Raw genomic sequence first — 17653 nt, forward strand, 5'->3', positions numbered from 1 at the left:
TCATGCAACGTATTCTCAGAAAATTCTGTCAGAATTATACCTGGAGCACATCGTAAGGTTACACGGAGTGCCATTGTCTATCACGTCAGATCGTGATACGCGTTTCAATGCAAGGTATTGGAGGAGTTTCCAAGAAGCCATGGGAACAGACTTGAACTTCAGCACAACATTTCATCCTCAGACTGATGGGCAATCTGAAAGGGTAATTCATATTCTGGAGGATATGCTTCATGCTTGTATTCTGGAATTTGGTGGAAACTGGAAGAAATACCTGCACATAGCTGAGTTCACCTATAACAACAGCTATCATGCCAGTATTGGAATGGCACCATTTGAAGCTCTGTATCTTCGTCCTTGTAGGTAACCTGTGTGTTGGTAGGAATCAGAGGATCGACTGAGCACTGGACCGGAAGTCATTCAAGAGAATAATGAGAAGATAGCTGTGATTCGGTAATCAATGCAGGAACATTTCCCATTCCTGATGTGATGAAACCTGTTTGAATCTCTCACCACTATTTCTCTCCCCGTGGCCATCGATATGTACTTAATTGCAGTGTGACAGTCCCCACAAATACGGAGATTCTTAAATATTCTGATTGGTTTTGATCTTGTTGTGTTGATAAGCCCAAAAGCCACTGCTATCTTCTCACTGTGTTGAAGCAAATACTGCTCTTTTACCTCCTCTTCCACATCATGAAGCACGAAATCCGTATTCGGGACATAACCCAATTCCTTAATTTTCAAGACCAATCTGTCCAGTTCATTATAAATCTCACTAGCTTTTGGGTGTGAAGTATCCCCAACATGAAACTTGTACACCTTATTCTCCACCTCTATCCAGCTCGAACCCGCTTCTTTAGTCAAGTCTCTCTCTTTCATCCTCTTTCTGATTTTAGCCACTTCTTCCCATTGATTCATGGAAGCGTGCAAGTTTGCTAGCAGAACGAATGCCGCGGGATTGTGTGGGTCCTGCTCGAGAATCATGCTTGCAGCATGTCTTGCAAGCTCTGTGTTCCCATGAACTCGACAAGCTCCGAGAAATGTGCGCCAGATTAATGCATCAGCCATGAAAGGCATTGAGTTTATAAACTCAAGTGCCTTGGAAAGTAATCCTGATCTACCTAATAGGTCAACCATGCATGCATAATGTTCCATTCTTGGGACTATGCCATGTTTGGAGTACATTGTGTTAAAGTGTTTCCGTCCCTCGGAAACCAAGCCGGCATGGCTGCAAGCTGATAAAACAGCAGTGTAAGTAACCTCATTTGGTCTAATACCAGACTCCAGCATTTCGTAGAACATCGTCAAGGCCCTCTCTGCATATCCGTGTTTCGAAAATCCTGTAATAATTGAAGTCCAAGATACGATATTCCGATCAACCATCTCACTGAAAACTTGAAAAGCGGCTTCTACGTTTCCACACCTAGAATACATGGAAACCAAAGCATTAGAGATGCATTGATTTGAGTCGAACCCTGATTTCAGTGTCCGAGCATGAATTTGCTCTCCCTTACCAATTGCACCAATGCTAGCAGCTCCGCTCAAGAGACTAGAAAATGTGTAAGCGTTTGCACCAAACTCCACATCATCAATTTCATGGAAAAGATCAAAGGCTTCTTTAGACTCGAAACTTTTGACATATGCGTCAACAATCGTGTTGTAAGAAATCAAATTCTTATCAAACAAGTTGTCAAAAGCTTTTCGGGAATATTCCATCTGCCTAGACTGCGCATACATGCTAATGAGCGAGTTTCCGACGCAGTTGTCAGATGCAAGGCCTAGTTTAACCGCAAGGGAATGAACTTGTTTACCTGTACTCAAATCTGAAAGACTTGCACTCGCCTTAAGAATACTAGAAAACGTAAAATGGTTTGGTCGAACATGACCAGAGACCATTTCACAACAGAGTTTTATAGCTTCATGCTAACGACCACCGTTCCGTACATATCCAGTAATAAGTGCAGTCCAAGACGTAACATTATGATTTGTCATATGATCAAAAACCTTCCTTGACTCATCCATCGATCCATCAGCCGCACATTTCGCATACAAGTCCACCAGACAACAACCAACATAATGATTAAATGCCAATCCCCGCCGTATTACCTGCGAATGCAATTGTTTTCCGAACGACAAGAGTTCTAACTCCGCACAAGCTGACATAACACTGCTAAAAGTAAATTGATCAGGTACAAGATCACTCAACACCATATCCAAAAACAAATCAACAGCCTCTCTGGCGAAACCCAATTGCGCAAACCTCGTAATCATCAAAGTCCAAGTCACCACATTCTTCTCAGGCATTTTATCAAACACCTTATACGCAGAATTTAAATCACCGCCGCCCTTGGCAAACATATCTATCAACGAACACCCAACACACAAATCAGCCTTAAAATACCCACTTTTGATCACAAACCCGAAAATCGTTTCGCCAATGGATAAATCCCCCGTATCCAAACACGCCCTAAATACCGCCGCGAAGCAATACTCGTCTGGCCAAAACCCATTTTCGAGCATGTCGAGAAACGCAACAATAGCTTCGAATCCCAAGTCGTTGTTCGCAAAGCAAGACACAATCGAAGTCCAAGACACCAGGTTCCTCTTGTTCCCCATGCTTCGAAAGATCGAATCGGCCTTTTCCCAGTCGCCATTTTTGGAGTACAAGCTTATCAGAGAGTTGAGAGTGAGGGAATCAAGGTCGAGTTTTGAGTTCACCAAGTGTGCGTGGACGAGCTTTCCGAGCTCGAAATTGCGGGACCTGATGCAGGACTTGAGGAGGAGGGAGTAGGAGGGGAGGTCTGGGTGGGCCCCGTTATGGACCATAAGATCAAGGGTGGAGATTGCTTTGCTGAGGCGGCCCACATTGAGGTCGTGGATCAGACGGCTCTTGTGTGGCTCAAAATTGAAGCTTTTCGGCGACAGTTTTTGGTTTGGCTGTAAAGCTGGTTTAAGCGCAAGGCTCGTCATCAATCATCGACCCACCAGCATCAATCGACTCTGCTCAGCAACTTATAGACAAGAAAAAGAAAAAGAAAAAGAAGAAACAAAAAAAAAAAAGAAACTTTTTGGAATTCAGCAAGGTATAAAGCTCAGAAGTACCTTTAGCTGTTCCTTTTCCAAAATATCCCTGTTATACCCCTACTATTCGAGTTCAATGGTAATAAGTAGTAACGGATTGTGACATATAAATACCTGAGAAAATGAAACCATTAGAAATTGTCCTATTAGACATATATTTTTATTTTGACGTGATTTTTCATTAGATTAAAAACGTAAATTATTAGTACAAAAATACTTCAAAATTTATATTAAAAATTAAAAACGTATTATTTTTTTATTAGTGAGTGTATCGCACACTTATAATATTGTTCTCATACAAAATGAGCCCCTACCTCAAATAGCCTTGCTTTTGGAATTGTAAGTTATAATGATTGGTTAAAAAGTCATTACTGATAATCATAACTAGTTATGTATGTTTAATGGGGTTTTTTGGAATAGTGGCCGCCAAATCTACCAGGAAGAATTGTATGACTTGTTTTTTAGATTAAAATTCAAAAAAAATTTGAACTCAAGTTACAATTTTATATAAGTTCATATTCTTTTATAAAATTTGAGTTTGAACTTAAGTTTTAACTCGAGTTGAGGCTAAAATCTGAGTATAAGTTCTCCTTTCAACTCAAGTTCTTAAACTCAAACTCAAGTCAATTAATAATATTTTTTCTATTCTTAAAAACACTATAACTTTTTCATTTTAATTCCAATTGAGATTTTTTTTTCTATGCATTCATAACGAAAAGATGAATAAAACCTCAACCATATACCCTATTATAATTTTCTATTACCATTGAGTTTTTATTAAAATACTATTTAAATACAAATTCAAATTTTGACTCATATAAATACAAACTCAAATGGATTCTCAATTCAAATCATAACTTAAATGTGCACATCTAAACACAAACTCAAGTTACAACTTTAACTCAAATTATAACTCAAATTCAACTTAAGATTTACACTCAAGTTATTCCAATCATACAGAAAAGACTGTTTGGAAATTGCTGTTAATAAAATCTATTATACAGTAATTAATTGTTCCACTGTTTAATATTTAGTATTTACTCTGTTCAGCCACTTTTACATGCCCACTTTATGATTTTGAATGTTTTATTATCTATATTATTTCATTAATTCAACTTGATCGCTCCTGTAGGAGCCTAATCACACCAGAAACGAATAAATACTCGTCACTTTCCCTGTATGGCAGAAATTGCTAATACTTAACAGAATAATAGATTTTGTTCCATGAACAGACAAGATTTTTCACCAACTATCAAAACAATTTTTGGTGCCTATTTTCAATGGTAAAACAGCCGATAGTCGCTTACTCTAACTCTGAAATGACTAATAATTCTTGGTGGACAAATCTTCCGGGCATGTTTGTAACATTCTTTCTTTGAGCTGGACCTTTTGCAAATGGATTAGGAGGCATGTTTATCTCCTCCTTTCCTTCCAACATTTTCACAACAACATTCATGGAAGGACGATCCACTGGCTGCCACTGAATGCACCAGAGTCCCACAACCGCAAGTCTCTTTGCGGTTTTCGAGTCTTCCTCTTCCTTGATGTCGATTTCCAAGTGTTCCCCTTGCTCCAAATGCTTATAGATCCATTCCGGCAAGTAGAATTCCTTAGTGTTTTCCATTAATGAGACATCAAGATTCTCCCTCTTACTACCAACCATTTCAAGCAACAACATTCCAAAACTATAGTCATTTGACTTGTAAGAAACGTCGCCAAAGTTCCTAGAGAATACTTCTGGAGCAATGTATCCCATGGTACCTCTAGCCGCGGTCATGGACACAACACTTTGATCCTTAGAACACAGCTTGGCCGTTCTGAAATCAGAAACTTTCGGAGTGAAATTATGGTCTAAAAGTATGTTATGAGGTTTGATATGAAAATGTAGAATCCTTTGGTCGCATCCTTGGTGAAGATACTCAATTCCCTTGGCTATGTCAAGAGCAATATCTTTTAGCTTTCCCCAATTAAGGAAGTTTCCTTTAGACTCCATTGGAGATATGAACTTCTGCAGAGAACCGTTTGGTAAGAACTCGTAAACGAGAGCTCTTCTAAATCTGTCAGCGCAGAATCCAACCACGCGAACCACATTCACATGGTGGATTCGACCGATTATTCTGACTTCATTGATGAACTCTTCCCCCTTTCCTTTAGAATTGGTAAGGACTTTAACAGCTACACATACTTCATCTGATAGCCTCCCTTTGTACACAGTTCCATAAGCACCTTGGCCCAGTTCATCACTAAATTGATTTGTTATCCTCTTAATATCAGCATAGGAGTATCTTGCTGGCTTAAAAGCTTCATAATCTGCCAAAAACCTTTCAATCTTAAATTGGTTTTCTTCCTCTATTTTATTCTTCCTGTGAACCTAGTGCGCGAAAAAGGGACCTATAATAGAACCTGCATTATTCAGAAGACATAATGAAGAACAATTAAATTTTTTTTTTTTAAGTAATAAAAAATCGTATAAAGTTCTCAGATAGACAAAACTACCTGAAACCACTAGTTTTGTTATTACACCTGAAAGAAAAACAACAACAAGAACAACAATTAAAAGGAGCAGAACAAAGATAAAGAAAATTAAAGAGATTGTTAAGGGCAAACTCAATACCTTTACTGGATTTGGGAGATCTGTGACACTCAATTACTGGTTTTTAGCTGTTTGAATTTAGTGTACATCTTTCGCCTTGTGCTTCACGTTTAGAGCAATTTGGTGTAGACCAACTCAAGAGAAGTTCAGTTTCCTCCTTAAGTGTATCATATGGAATAGAAAATATTTCATACATCTTGGTACATGAGACATGATTCACATCTCTAATTTTATACCAAGACTGAACACGGTAAAGTCTGTGTCCGGAGGTGTTAAGGCAAGGAGAGAGATCGGTCAAGAACAGCTGATTAGTAATATCCTCAGCTTCACAAGAAAATACAGTCAAGTCCATGGTTGAATTGATGGTGTACTGGAAGGGAGAGGAAGACAAGTTGTGATTCTGAATTAGTCCCGTTAAGCAACTCCCCGGATCTGATACGTGAATTGTCTGCAGCTTGTAATCGATCTTTTCGACAAAGAATTTTGCTAAAGTTGGAAGCTGAAGCAGAGTCCGGTTCTCTTTGGTGCAAGTTAGATCGAATGATTGCGAGTAACTGCAGTGTTGCGGTTGGCTTCCTTTGAGTCGGAAGGGAAAGCGAATGGCTGGGCCGTGGTGGCTACATCTTGTTTCAGTGCAGTCATTCTGGCTTGCAGTTCTGAGCTGTGCATTACAGGTAGTGATCAAAGAGAAGGAAAGCAAAATAATTATCATTTTAGAACGTCTTCTGCACCACATCTTTGAGAGAGCAGAGTATTGATGCCTGTTTCTTTGCTTCTAAGTTAGACTGGGTGAGTTTTGCTTTTTGATTTTTTAATCTGATCACCTCGTATATTCATTACGTTATTTCTTTATTGAAAACAATTATCATTTCGTAACACTTTATGGTCAAGAAATCTCTAAGCAGGTATAAATTAGATCAAGCCATTCTCCACTCTGCATAAACTACATATTCAAATCATTGTCAGCTAATTTGTCACGAAAGTGAGCGTGATTAAAGCGTAATTGTTGGCCCTTTAGTTTATTCTTTGTATTCGGTCAATGGTCCAAGTCAAAGGTGGAAAATTATATTCATAGATGTATGCTTGTTAAGCCCCAACATTCTATTCTTTTATAATTTTCCTCTTATGGTATTTACAAAAAAAAAAAAAAAGGGTCAAATTCCTCTTCTTATGCTACTTGGCAGGCTTGAAAAAGTTGACTTTCGGGTAACGCTTGTTTGCATCACTTACAGTAGAGTATTGCATTAGAAATTTTAAGAAGGGCATTTAAGGGAGGAAAAAGGAAGAAATTTCTTCATAAAAAGTTAGAATTGCATTAGAAATTTCTGCACAGTTTCTTTATCACAAAGCCAATGTAACAAGTTTTATACAAGAAGCATAGATAAAGGCATTATTAAAATAAGCTTTCCTCTGTACATTCTCAAACTAAAAAGCTAGAATCTTGTCTCCTAATTTTTTTCTAGACTCGAACAGTTGTCAGTAGAGGTCATGTCTCCTGATTGTATGGATGATGACCATGTTGTGGATGAACCGTCTCCAAGATCCTCTGCTAGCTCCTCATGTGGATAGAAGGAGAACTTAGTAGGAGGCATTTCTAAGCGCTCAATCTTTTCTTCGAGCATCTCTACGACTTTGCTCATCGAAGGACGGTCGGAAGGCTTGAACTGTATACACCATAATGCTACTATCATCATCTTCTTTATTATTTTGGATTCCTCTTCTGTGGCATCTCCCAAATCAATGTCCTTGTCATCACTGAATTGATTAGACACCAATGAAGGGAAGTGAACTTGGCTTGAATTCTCTGCAGCTGAATTCACATTCTTCCTTCTACTTGCCATTTCCATTAATAACATCCCAAAACTATACACATCAGCTTTGTATGAAACTCCTCCAATATTTTTGTAAAACAACTCTGGAGCTATGTATCCTAGAGTCCCTCTAGCTGCAGATAGTGAGACAACATTGTTGTCTAAAGGGCATAATCTTGCTAGCCCAAAATCAGAAACTTTTGGAACAAAATTCTCATCTAGAAGAATGTTGTGAGGCTTGATATCAAAGTGCAGAATTTGCATTTCACATCCTCGATGAAGATATTCGATTCCACGAGCCACTCCTAGTGAAATCTCAAACATCTTCTTGCAACTCAAAGCGTTAGTTCCTTCATCAGAAAATATGTGTTTATCAAGAGACCCTTTAGGCATGTAGTCATAAACAAGAGCGCGCTTTGATCCCTCAACACAAAATCCAATAAGTCGCACAACATTCACATGGTGAATCCTTCCTATGGTTGCAACTTCGTTTATGAAGTCTTCCCCATTAGATTTTGAACTGCCTAACACCTTGATTGCTACTAGACGACCACTACGAAGCTTTCCTTTATGCACAGAACCATAGCCTCCTTCACCCAATTTTTCCTTAAAGCCTCTACTCATCTTTTTGATATCTGAATATGAGTATCTTATAGGCATCAGGTTGTTATAACTTTGTAAAAATTCTTCGATTTTGTCATACATTGATAAATGCCGCCTTCTCCATTTGTAGATGAGAAAGATAAACACAAATGGACACCCAAATACGAACCTTGCTGCTAACAACAGTCCTGCACGAGTAATTGCCCAAAAGAAAATTGAGTGAAACTCTCTAATTGAGAAATTTTTATACAATAATGTTTCCTCAAGTCCAAATACATTCTTTCTAGTTTCGGTTATATTATGAAAGAGTAAGGATCTTACCAGTAAATATTGGTATGGCGTAGCGGGAAGCTTCAAGAAAAAAAGAAAACAAGAATCAGAGAGCTATTCAATAAGATGATTATAAAAAAATACATACAAGTTGTACACTATTGCATAGCTTTATATGTCCAAATAAACTTTTTTTATGGAGAGAATGATATTTTGAGTATTTTCTCTATAACCAATTCAGATTCCCCAGAAATGAAACCTACAAAAGAAATTCACAAGACAAACAGAGAGAAATTTTACCATCAAAGAAACTCCAAATGTCCCTCAAAATCTGTTTGAATGACTCTGCATCACAAAGACAACAGCCAAAAACAACATGATCAGCTCATTTCAACTCACAAAACCTTGAAAATATTCAGACACATAATCAAAAATGTTTTTTCTTCTTTTTTTTTTTTCCCAGTAATGTGACTTTTTCAATTACTTGTTTCTGTAGGCCGTGGGACGGCGCCCGCTGACCAGGAAAGCTCAAACCCAAATGCCAACTCATTGTGAACGTCCATGAAGGAAACATTGCTGCCATTAATATTTCCCAGCCTCGTCACCATAGCCATTAGCTCTACACCGCAGGAATCAACCATATCAGAAACACTTGAGGATCCATTGACCACAACATAAGTATGCCTTTTGGATTGGGACAATGCGCCATTTGTGCAAGAAGAAGTGTCTATGTAAAGTGGAGATTTGACCGGATTCTCGCAGCTCATGAAAGCTATGGACTTTGTATCCAAAACTTGGTTGTATGTCTTCCGGTCCAATTGAGTGAGCGCATAAGGATCGTTCCAACTGAAGTTATAGTATGACAGAGAATAACTTGGTAGAGAGGAACAATTACCTTTCTGGATATTGGGATCCACAATTCTGATGGTTTCATTATTGTAATTGATAGATTCCACTATGTATTTTCCAGAATAAAGATTCAGAACTGTGATGTTGTTCTCACAAGACAGGACATAGCTTTTGTCTCCGCAGTTCTTTGGATCGGCTTTTAGCCGAAAAGGGTAGCTTATTCTTTGGATCTTGCCACAGGAAGAAGAGGAACAAAGATTGTTACCATTATCCTGTGCTTTGCAATTGGAGTTGAAAAGGAAGAGGAAAAGAAAGATCAAGAACCGGAGAGGCATTTTTCTTGGTCGGGAAGAGGCAGAGGAAGTATCCAAAAAATAATAATAATAATTTACAGTATCAAAATCAACAAAGAGTAATTGCTAGAGAGGTATTATTATTGGATCCTTAATCTAACAATGACTTATACAGACTGTCATATAGACTATTGTAAGGTTAAGCCTATTTAAAATTATTTATTAAGATTTGAATAATTTGAGTTTTAATATATTTAATAAGATGTGAGTTTTTAATGTGTAAAAATTTAAAAATAATTTCTATTTTTATGATGAATTAAAATAAAAATATTAGAAGATAATAAGAAAGTTATTATATATAATGACTATGGTATCTAGATTACACATTTTATTCTTTCTGGCATTTCATTATTAGAAAAAGCAAAAAAAAAGTTAAAAGATTATTTAAAAAAACGTATTAATCTAAAAGATAAATTATACAACTCTAAAGAATAATTTATTATCATGAATTTATGTATGCTTTCACTTATTAATCTATTAATTGTTAAATATTTTAAAAATTTTTAGTGAAATTTTACATCTAAAGTATTTTCTAACAATGAGAACTTTTCAATTTTACACAAAAATGGAATGGTCAGAATAATTCGTGTTTGATTCGGACTCGCTCATTCGGGGTGTAATTCGGCTGGGTAGGCTCAGATTGGGCCGAGTCGTACAGTGTGGGTTAAAAAAATTTTAAGCCCCAACATCTTCTTAAGCTCATAAACCTGTATCCCATTAGGTGACCTCGGATAGGCTCGAGTTACTCAGATTGGTCGGCTTGAGCCTGGACATTAGGCCTGTGTCCAAAAACAACATCTGAAACATGTTTGTCATTAAGTGACCTCGGGTAGACTCGAGTTACTCAGATTGGTCGGCTCGAGCCTGGACATTAGGCCTGTGTCCAAAAACAACATCTGAAACATGTTTGCACCCTCAATCTCCTCTTTCCTGTCCGGTAAGTAGATCACAAGGAACTTTTGCCTTGTTCAATCGTTTAGCCACCTCCTAAGCCACAATCTCAAAGGATCACAATACATTCCTGCAAAAAAAGCAAAATAAGCGAACAATCTTACTGTTTATCAAAACCAACTTCATTATTGGGTATTAAACTACCGGAAGCAATTGACTCAAGTCTCTTCAAATCATGGTGAGTCTTGCCACTATTTGTGGGACCCATGTGCAAGAAAAGCTTGCGTTGCTTCCTTCGAGCATTTGGGTAGTGAGAGGGAGAAAGGCTGAGCCTGAGAGCCTCTGGCTCTCCTTCTAAGAAGAAATGGTGAGGGAGTAAGGATGGTGAGGGAGTAGGGACGACGAGGCTAGTAGAGAGAGAGACCGAGAAGTGAGAGAGACTGAGGACTTGGAGAGATGCTGAACGGCGTGAGAGAGATGTGAGAGTGAGAAATCACTGAGTCAATGGCATTTAGAGTTTTTTTCTCACTGATCTCACCCGGTCAGGTAGGTGAGTGCGGGCCAAAGGAAGCCCGCCCTGCGGCCCAACCCGCAATGTGCGGGTTGGGCTTATTTGAATCCGAAAAATAAAAACACACACACACAAAATTCGGGTAGGGACGGGTTGGATCGGAGGGTTAGTCGGGACCCCTTTCGCTCATAACCAGAACTTTCAAAGAAATATTGAGAATCCTAATACTATATCCTGGTCCCAAATCAAAACCAACAACAATCAAATTTTGCACCTTTTCCCACTTGGGCTACTCGGAACAAGTCCAGATTTTGGCAAATACTCACCAAATACCTGAAAAACTTTGGCAATGTCTTCACTTTGCTTGCTGTTTTTGCTCCTGGCATTCTTCACAGACCTCGGAGCAGCCCAAGATCAGTGCAAGCAAATAAGGTGCGGGAAAAACGGCCCGGCAATCCGATTCCCATTCCGACTCAAGGATCGCCACCAGGATCACTGTGGCTTTCGTGGGTTTGAATTATCATGCAGAGGAAAAAGCACAGTTCTGGAGCTACAAACAACACCAGTAAAATTCTTCGTCAAAAGCATAGACTATAAATCCCAGGTGATTCAACTTTACGACCCAGATGATTGTCTTCTCGGAAAGCTCTTGAAGATCAACGGCTTATCGATTTCTCCTTTCGGGGTTTCCAATGATCTGCGTGACTATGCTCTGTTCAACTGCTCTGTTATAGACAGACATAAATTGCACGGAAGGGGACAAATCTTCCCCTGCCTGGGCGGTGGCTATGGCCGCCAAATTGTGGTCGTTAATTCTTTGTACGCCATTGAAGAGGTGCCTTTGACAGGTTGTACAAAGATGTATAACATTTCGTCTGTTGGGTATGTTTTGTATGACATTGATAGAAAGCATCTTTATTTGAATTGGACGAGACCGAATTGTAGTCGTTGCGAAGAGATGGGAAATGGGTGTCGTGTGAAAATTAATGGCACCAGAGATGAAACTGAGTGTTTTATGTATCCCAAATCAAGTAAAGGTAAGATTTTCTTGTGGTTTTCAGGCTTTTCTGTTTTTAAGTTTGACTATTTATAGAAAGTATATAATATATACATTTAGTGGAGTTGTTTTTTACATTTTTGGATTGGATTCTGGAACATGTGGATGTATGGTCTACCCAACCCTTCCAGTTACTTTATAATTAGTCGTGTTCTTAGTAGTTTGCAGTGTTGGAATTAAACAAAACCTTGGAACTTTTTAGTGAACATAAGTGTGAACTAGTTTTATAATCATGAGTATCTTGATTATGGTTGTCTTTTTGCAGGTAAAACGACTAAAATCGTGGCCACCGGTGAGTTTTCTTATTGAAACTTTGACACGTTTGGTTTATAGAAATGATGCAGTGAGTATTTTTTATGACTCAAATGTTCTATTTGTAGGTGTAACCCTTGGTACAGCTGTTCTCACATTACTGCTTGTGGTAACTTATCGCTCATACAGTTCTAATAAACAGGAAAAAGAGAATCAACGGAGAATAGAAAGATTTTTGGAGGATTACAAGGCTCTAAAGCCAAGCAGATATTCATATGCTGATATTAAGCATATTACAAGTCAGTTCAAAGATAAGCTGGGGGAAGGAGCCTTTGGAACCGTGTTTAAAGGAAAGCTCTCCAATGACTTTTTTGTTGCAGTGAAGATTCTCAACAACTCAAAGGAAAATGGGGAAGACTTTATAAATGAAGTGGGAACCATTGGTCGAATTCACCATGTCAATGTGGTTCGATTAGTCGGCTATTGTGCTGACGGATTTAGACGAGCTCTTGTCTATGAGTTCTTACCAAATGGTTCTTTGCAACGGTACATATCTTCGCCTGACACTGATCATTTCCTTGGTTGGAAGAATCTGCAAGATATTGCTTTAGGCATAGCCAAAGGGATTGAATATCTTCACCAAGGATGTGATCAACGAATCCTCCATTTTGATATCAAACCTCACAATGTTTTGTTGGATCACAATTTCACTCCAAAAGTTTCTGATTTTGGTTTGGCCAAGTTGTGTACCAAGGATCAAAGCATAGTGTCAATGACTACAGCTAGAGGCACCATGGGGTACATTGCACCTGAAGTTTTCTCTAGAAACTTCGGAAATGTGTCCTATAAGTCAGATGTTTATAGTTTCGGAATGTTGTTACTTGAAATGGTCGGAGGAAGGAAGATTACAGACGTGACAGAGGATAACACAAGCCAAGTTTACTATCCCGAATGGATCTATAATCTTCTAGAAGAAGGAGAAGATCTAAGAATTCATATTGGGGAAGAAGGAGATTGTGTGATCGCAAAGAAACTCGCAATTGTAGGACTGTGGTGCATCAAATGGCACCCGGTGGATCGCCCTTCCATGAAGGTTGTGGTTCATATGCTCGAAGGAGGAGAAAAGTTAAGCATGCCCCCTAATCCTTTCGCATCTGCGGGTCCAACAAAAACAATTGCCACTTTGCCTGGAAGACGTATGAAGATAGAGTTGGAAGCTATAGCTGAACTAGATTGAGTATAAGATTAGTGCCTTTTTTTTTAATTTTTTTCTTTTTTTACCATCCGTTGTGGATATAAATATTTTGATCACACCAGCTTTATAGTTTATAGTAGAAGCTTAGAACTAAGAAGTGCAATTGTAAATCAAAGGCAGATATTTGTACCTGAATGTGGGATAGCAAGGAATAAAGAAATTTGGCTTGTAGGATTTTTATTTTTTATTTTTTGCATAAACAAAAACTTTTTTTAACAGCATTATTATTAGTATTATTTTTTTTAACAGCATTATTATTTTTTTATGGTTGACTTTTAAGTTGTACTAAAAATGACCAGTACTAATTCAATTCTGTTCCCAATGTTGACGGGAGGGGAAAAAAATAAAAATTTTATGGCTCTTAGAGGGAAGAGGCAAAAAAAGGGGACGAAATAGAAAAGTCCTTGGCCGTGTACATTAGCAGTTCTGATCAAGTACGTAACTTAGAAACGTTATAGTCTGGGGATTGGGATATGACGAAATTTCAAGGAATCCTCATTTTTCGGAGGATTAGATCCATCATCCATAGTTTTCATATACATATGAGCAATCAATAGATTTAGTCATGGACTTGGTTTAGTTGAAATTTCTATGATCTTGCTGGTGGCGTTATCTAACTATCTTTTATTTTGTAGAAATTTCATCCCATAGGGCCTTGTCTTATTAGTGGAAGTTTGCTGGAATATTCGTCTAAAATTTAACTAATCTATTTGGTAGCCATTAAGAAGAAGAAAAAAACAAAAAAAAACAAAAAAAACTATGTAGGCTGTCATTTGATTTTTCGTATATGTTTGTAGCTCTGTCACAATATTTTGGAATGACTTCTCTACAAATTAGGTTGCATTACAGAATCACATTTAAGTTTAAATAGCAAGTAAAGATCAAACATTCCTTGCAAATTAATCAACTAAAAATTTATACCCCCATATATACACACACAATATACATGTATAAGATAAGAAAGAGGGAGCAGAGGATATTCAGAGAGTTTTTGGGTAAAGCAAGAGTTCTGTATTACTCAGCTCATTGAAGCCATACTACAGCAGAAAAGAAATACGTACTAAGACAGATAGTAAAGAGCTAATAAGCTATTACATTTATTTCTTAACAATGTCCCTGACCATAAATTCCCAAATTGACAAGTTACATCATTTCTCCTCATTTGCATTTGGAGCCAAACTTATCTTGGTAGAGTCAGCGAGTCATTTGATGGTAATGATGACTGTGTTTGGCCATTTCTTCTCATTTGCATTTGGAGCCAAACTCATCTTGGTAGAGTCAGCGAGTCATTTGATGGTAATGATGACTGTGTTTGGTGGAATGTCTCTTGAGCATGCTCTACTTGATTCCCTTGAAGGCATAGAGAAGGCTTTGGAGGCAATTGTAGGCAATGAACTTCTCCTTCGAGCATTTCTATGACTTTACTCATCGAAGGGCGATCACTTGGCTTCAACTGAATGCACCACAATGCTACTATTAGCATCTTCTTTATTGCTTTGGAATCCTCTTCAACTATGTCTTCCGTCTCTTCTATTCTCTTTCCTTCACTCAATTTGTCGTAAGCCCATGTCGGAAAGTAAATTTGGCTCGAATGCTCTGCAACCGCGTTCAAATTTTTCCGTTTGCTCGCCATTTCCATCAATAACATCCCAAAACTATACACATCTGCTTTGTAAGAGACTCCTCCGATGTTTTTGTAAAATAACTCCGGGGCTATGTATCCTAAGGTTCCTCTTGCCGCAGTCAAAGACACAATACTGTTTTCCAATGGGCATAATCTCGCTAGCCCAAAATCGGAAACCTTTGGAGCAAAATTCTCATCTAGAAGAATGTTGTGAGGTTTAATATCAAAGTGTAAAATTTGCATACAACATCCTCCATGTAGATATTCAATCCCGCGTGCCACTCCAAGAGAAATTTCGAAGATCGTCCCGCAACTTATGGAGTCAGTTTCTTCTTTAGAAAAAATGTGATTGTCAAGAGATCCATTAGCCATGAAGTCGTACACAAGAGCACGCTTTGACCCTTGGAAGCAGAAGCCAACCAGTTGTACCACATTAACATGGTGAATCCTTCCAATTGTTGCAATTTCATTGATGAAATCCTGTCCGTGACCTTTGGGATTACTCAGCATCTTAATCGCCACAAGACGGCCGCTGCGAAGCTTTCCTTTGAATACAGAGCCATAGCCTCCTTCACCTAACTTGTTCTTGAAGTTTTTGGTCATCTTTTTAATGTCGGAGTATGAGTATCGTATAGGCATAAGGTTGTTGTGGTTATAAAGAAACTCTTCGATGGCAAATGTTGATAAATGATGCCTTCTCCACATATAGATCAAAAAGGCTACCACAAACGGAGCTACAACCGTGAATTTAGCGCCACTGTACATTGCTGCATATAAAACTTACCAAAGACGCGGTTTTCATTCAGTATACAACCTTTGATTAGCAATGTCTTTTTCTTTTCTTTTTTTTTTTAATAAATAAATTGGTTAGCCATATTTGTAAAATTCACAGCGACATATATTGCGTATTATGGAAATTTTGCATGGTGCGTGCGTCTATACCAATTATTACCTAATAGTTATCATACGCACATTTACTAATTACATTATTTTATAATACATAAAATATTAAATTATGCTAGTGGCACGCAAATTTAACATATTGTTGTTTAAATTTATTTAACAGAATCATGCAATTAATATAAAATTTTGGATTTCTACGCTATTAGTCTAGCATAAACATTTTTTTGGCACATTATTCCCTGAATTTATTACTTATTTATTTTTATAATTTTAGTCCCTGATACTAAAATTGATGAAAAAATTCTAAACTTTTAGTAAAGATCTTATCCCTATCAATTGCTAATTTTTTTTATAGATTTGGTTGTATTAACAGCAAAATGTTATAGTTTTCAAGGGTTTTTAAGAGTAATGAAGAGGACATTTTTTCACTTAATATATTGTGACTATTTCTATTAGATTTCACGATATCACACGATGTATACATAATTATTTTTATTGAATAACAAAAATTCAAAGTTAATTTTATGGTTAGGAACTAAAACTGTTAAAAAATAAAAGTTCATACACTAATCTGCTATTAAAAAAGAAATTAGAAACCAGAACGTCATGATGCTTATATATAGTCATGATGAATACGATTAGGATTTTTTTTTTGGTTGACAATTTAGGATGAGGGTGTATTGGTATGCAGCAAATAAATGCTTTCTATTTGCAATTTGCATATAACTAGCTAACGCTTCTGGGATTTTATTTTTATTTCTAAGCTTATGCATTTGAACAAGAGAATATTATTTTTCTTCTCTTTTCTTTTTGTTTTTTATTTTGATGGCTAAGCCAATAATCATGAATGTCCTCATATTGGCTTATCCATATGGAATTTCATATTTCTCTTAAATTACATCACAATATATGAAAGATTACTTCTTACATAATTCAAGCACGAGGAGAAGCACTTGCCAGAAGCTCCCTGTGTCATCCAACATGAGCGTTCAAAACAAAGCAAAGGAAAGAGCAAATCAAGTACGTGAGTAAGGAACTAACACTAAAAAAATAAAATGAAAAGAAACTTTTAGTCACAACATTTTCTTATGACACTTTTTTAGTCACAATCAAAAGTGTAACAAGAGTATATTGTGACAAAAAGTATCCTTTTTTTGTCATATATATAACGTTATTCACAAGATTAAAAAATAAGGAGCCTCTACGGTGAGACTTCTTAGAAAAAACTCACCGGTGGATTAAGTTTTTAACGGTTAAATCTACGCAGGTCCGTATTAAAAATTTACAGCGCGCCGTATAGAACTGCTCCTATGCAGATATGACCGTTGAAAAAATAATCTAACGGTCAAAACAGAATGTTCTACAGTGAGATTTTTTTTAAAGGGTCTCGTCGCAGAGAAAACCTAAAAAATAACTTTAATGTGTTCAAAATATAGAGAAAAGTAGATATATCTGAGTTTGGAAAATAATATTATTGATGAGATTGAAAAATATCGAAGAGCAAGAATAACTCTAACGTCTCTTACCGTCACAATGAAACTCGTTGTAGTAATCGAAATAGCAATTACGTCGCAACCATGTAAGCTCAAACCCATCGGCA

At 37.3% G+C, this 17653-nt stretch overlaps 4 protein-coding genes and 1 pseudogene across 4 annotated transcripts in view; 1 reads left to right on the forward strand and 4 right to left on the reverse strand.

Moving 5' to 3' along the window:
• Nucleotides 1-3145, reverse strand: part of LOC21384904 (pentatricopeptide repeat-containing protein At3g49170, chloroplastic) — a 9327-nt gene extending 6182 nt beyond the window's left edge. The window contains 1 exon segment of the mRNA XM_010113386.2: nt 442-3145. Within this exon segment, the coding sequence (XP_010111688.2) occupies nt 442-2970 (2529 nt within the window). The 5' untranslated portion in view covers nt 2971-3145.
• A 1239-nt stretch (nt 3146-4384) lies between these two features.
• On the reverse strand, nt 4385-6386 carry LOC21384906 (annotated as a pseudogene).
• A 642-nt stretch (nt 6387-7028) lies between these two features.
• Nucleotides 7029-9622, reverse strand: LOC21384907 (rust resistance kinase Lr10). Its single transcript, XM_024175596.1, has 4 exons — nt 8843-9622; nt 8659-8703; nt 8410-8439; nt 7029-8276 (listed from the first exon to the last, which is right to left on the reverse strand). Exons 1-4 carry the CDS (start codon nt 9540-9542, stop codon nt 7123-7125), a joined length of 1929 nt encoding a protein of 642 aa, XP_024031364.1. The 5' UTR covers nt 9543-9622; the 3' UTR covers nt 7029-7122.
• A 1579-nt stretch (nt 9623-11201) lies between these two features.
• Nucleotides 11202-13670, forward strand: LOC21384908 (rust resistance kinase Lr10). The gene is made up of 3 exons (XM_010113390.2): nt 11202-11999; nt 12285-12311; nt 12400-13670. The coding sequence occupies exons 1-3, from the start codon at nt 11312-11314 to the stop codon at nt 13506-13508; spliced, it is 1824 nt and encodes a 607-aa protein (XP_010111692.1). The 5' UTR covers nt 11202-11311; the 3' UTR covers nt 13509-13670.
• A 1120-nt stretch (nt 13671-14790) lies between these two features.
• Nucleotides 14791-17635, reverse strand: LOC21384909 (rust resistance kinase Lr10). The gene is made up of 3 exons (XM_010113391.2): nt 17580-17635; nt 16982-17020; nt 14791-15929 (listed from the first exon to the last, which is right to left on the reverse strand). Exon 3 carries the CDS (start codon nt 15913-15915, stop codon nt 14791-14793), a length of 1125 nt encoding a protein of 374 aa, XP_010111693.1. The 5' UTR covers nt 15916-15929; nt 16982-17020; nt 17580-17635.
• Nucleotides 17636-17653: the final 18 nt, after the last annotated feature.

Source organism: Morus notabilis, unplaced genomic scaffold (genome assembly GCF_000414095.1).
Source record: "Morus notabilis unplaced genomic scaffold, ASM41409v2 Scaffold2568, whole genome shotgun sequence".
NCBI lineage: Eukaryota > Viridiplantae > Streptophyta > Magnoliopsida > Rosales > Moraceae > Morus > Morus notabilis.

What these genes read in the sequence shown, in the direction of transcription:
- LOC21384909 (XM_010113391.2), bottom strand. Translation starts at nt 15,915, where the DNA reads ATGTACAGTGGCGCTAAATTCACGGTTGTAGCTCCGTTTGTGGTAGCC.
- LOC21384908 (XM_010113390.2), top strand. Translation starts at nt 11,312, where the DNA reads ATGTCTTCACTTTGCTTGCTGTTTTTGCTCCTGGCATTCTTCACAGAC. An exon ending in GTATCCCAAATCAAGTAAAG is followed by an intron (nt 12,000 to 12,284) that starts GTAAGATTTTCT and finishes GTCTTTTTGCAG; the next exon opens with GTAAAACGACTAAAATCGTG. An exon ending in GACTAAAATCGTGGCCACCG is followed by an intron (nt 12,312 to 12,399) that starts GTGAGTTTTCTT and finishes TTCTATTTGTAG; the next exon opens with GTGTAACCCTTGGTACAGCT.
- LOC21384907 (XM_024175596.1), bottom strand. Translation starts at nt 9,542, where the DNA reads ATGCCTCTCCGGTTCTTGATCTTTCTTTTCCTCTTCCTTTTCAACTCC. An exon ending in CCCACGGCCTACAGAAACAA is followed by an intron (nt 8,704 to 8,842) that starts GTAATTGAAAAA and finishes TTTGTGATGCAG; the next exon opens with AGTCATTCAAACAGATTTTG. An exon ending in CGCCATACCAATATTTACTG is followed by an intron (nt 8,277 to 8,409) that starts GTAAGATCCTTA and finishes TTACTCGTGCAG; the next exon opens with GACTGTTGTTAGCAGCAAGG.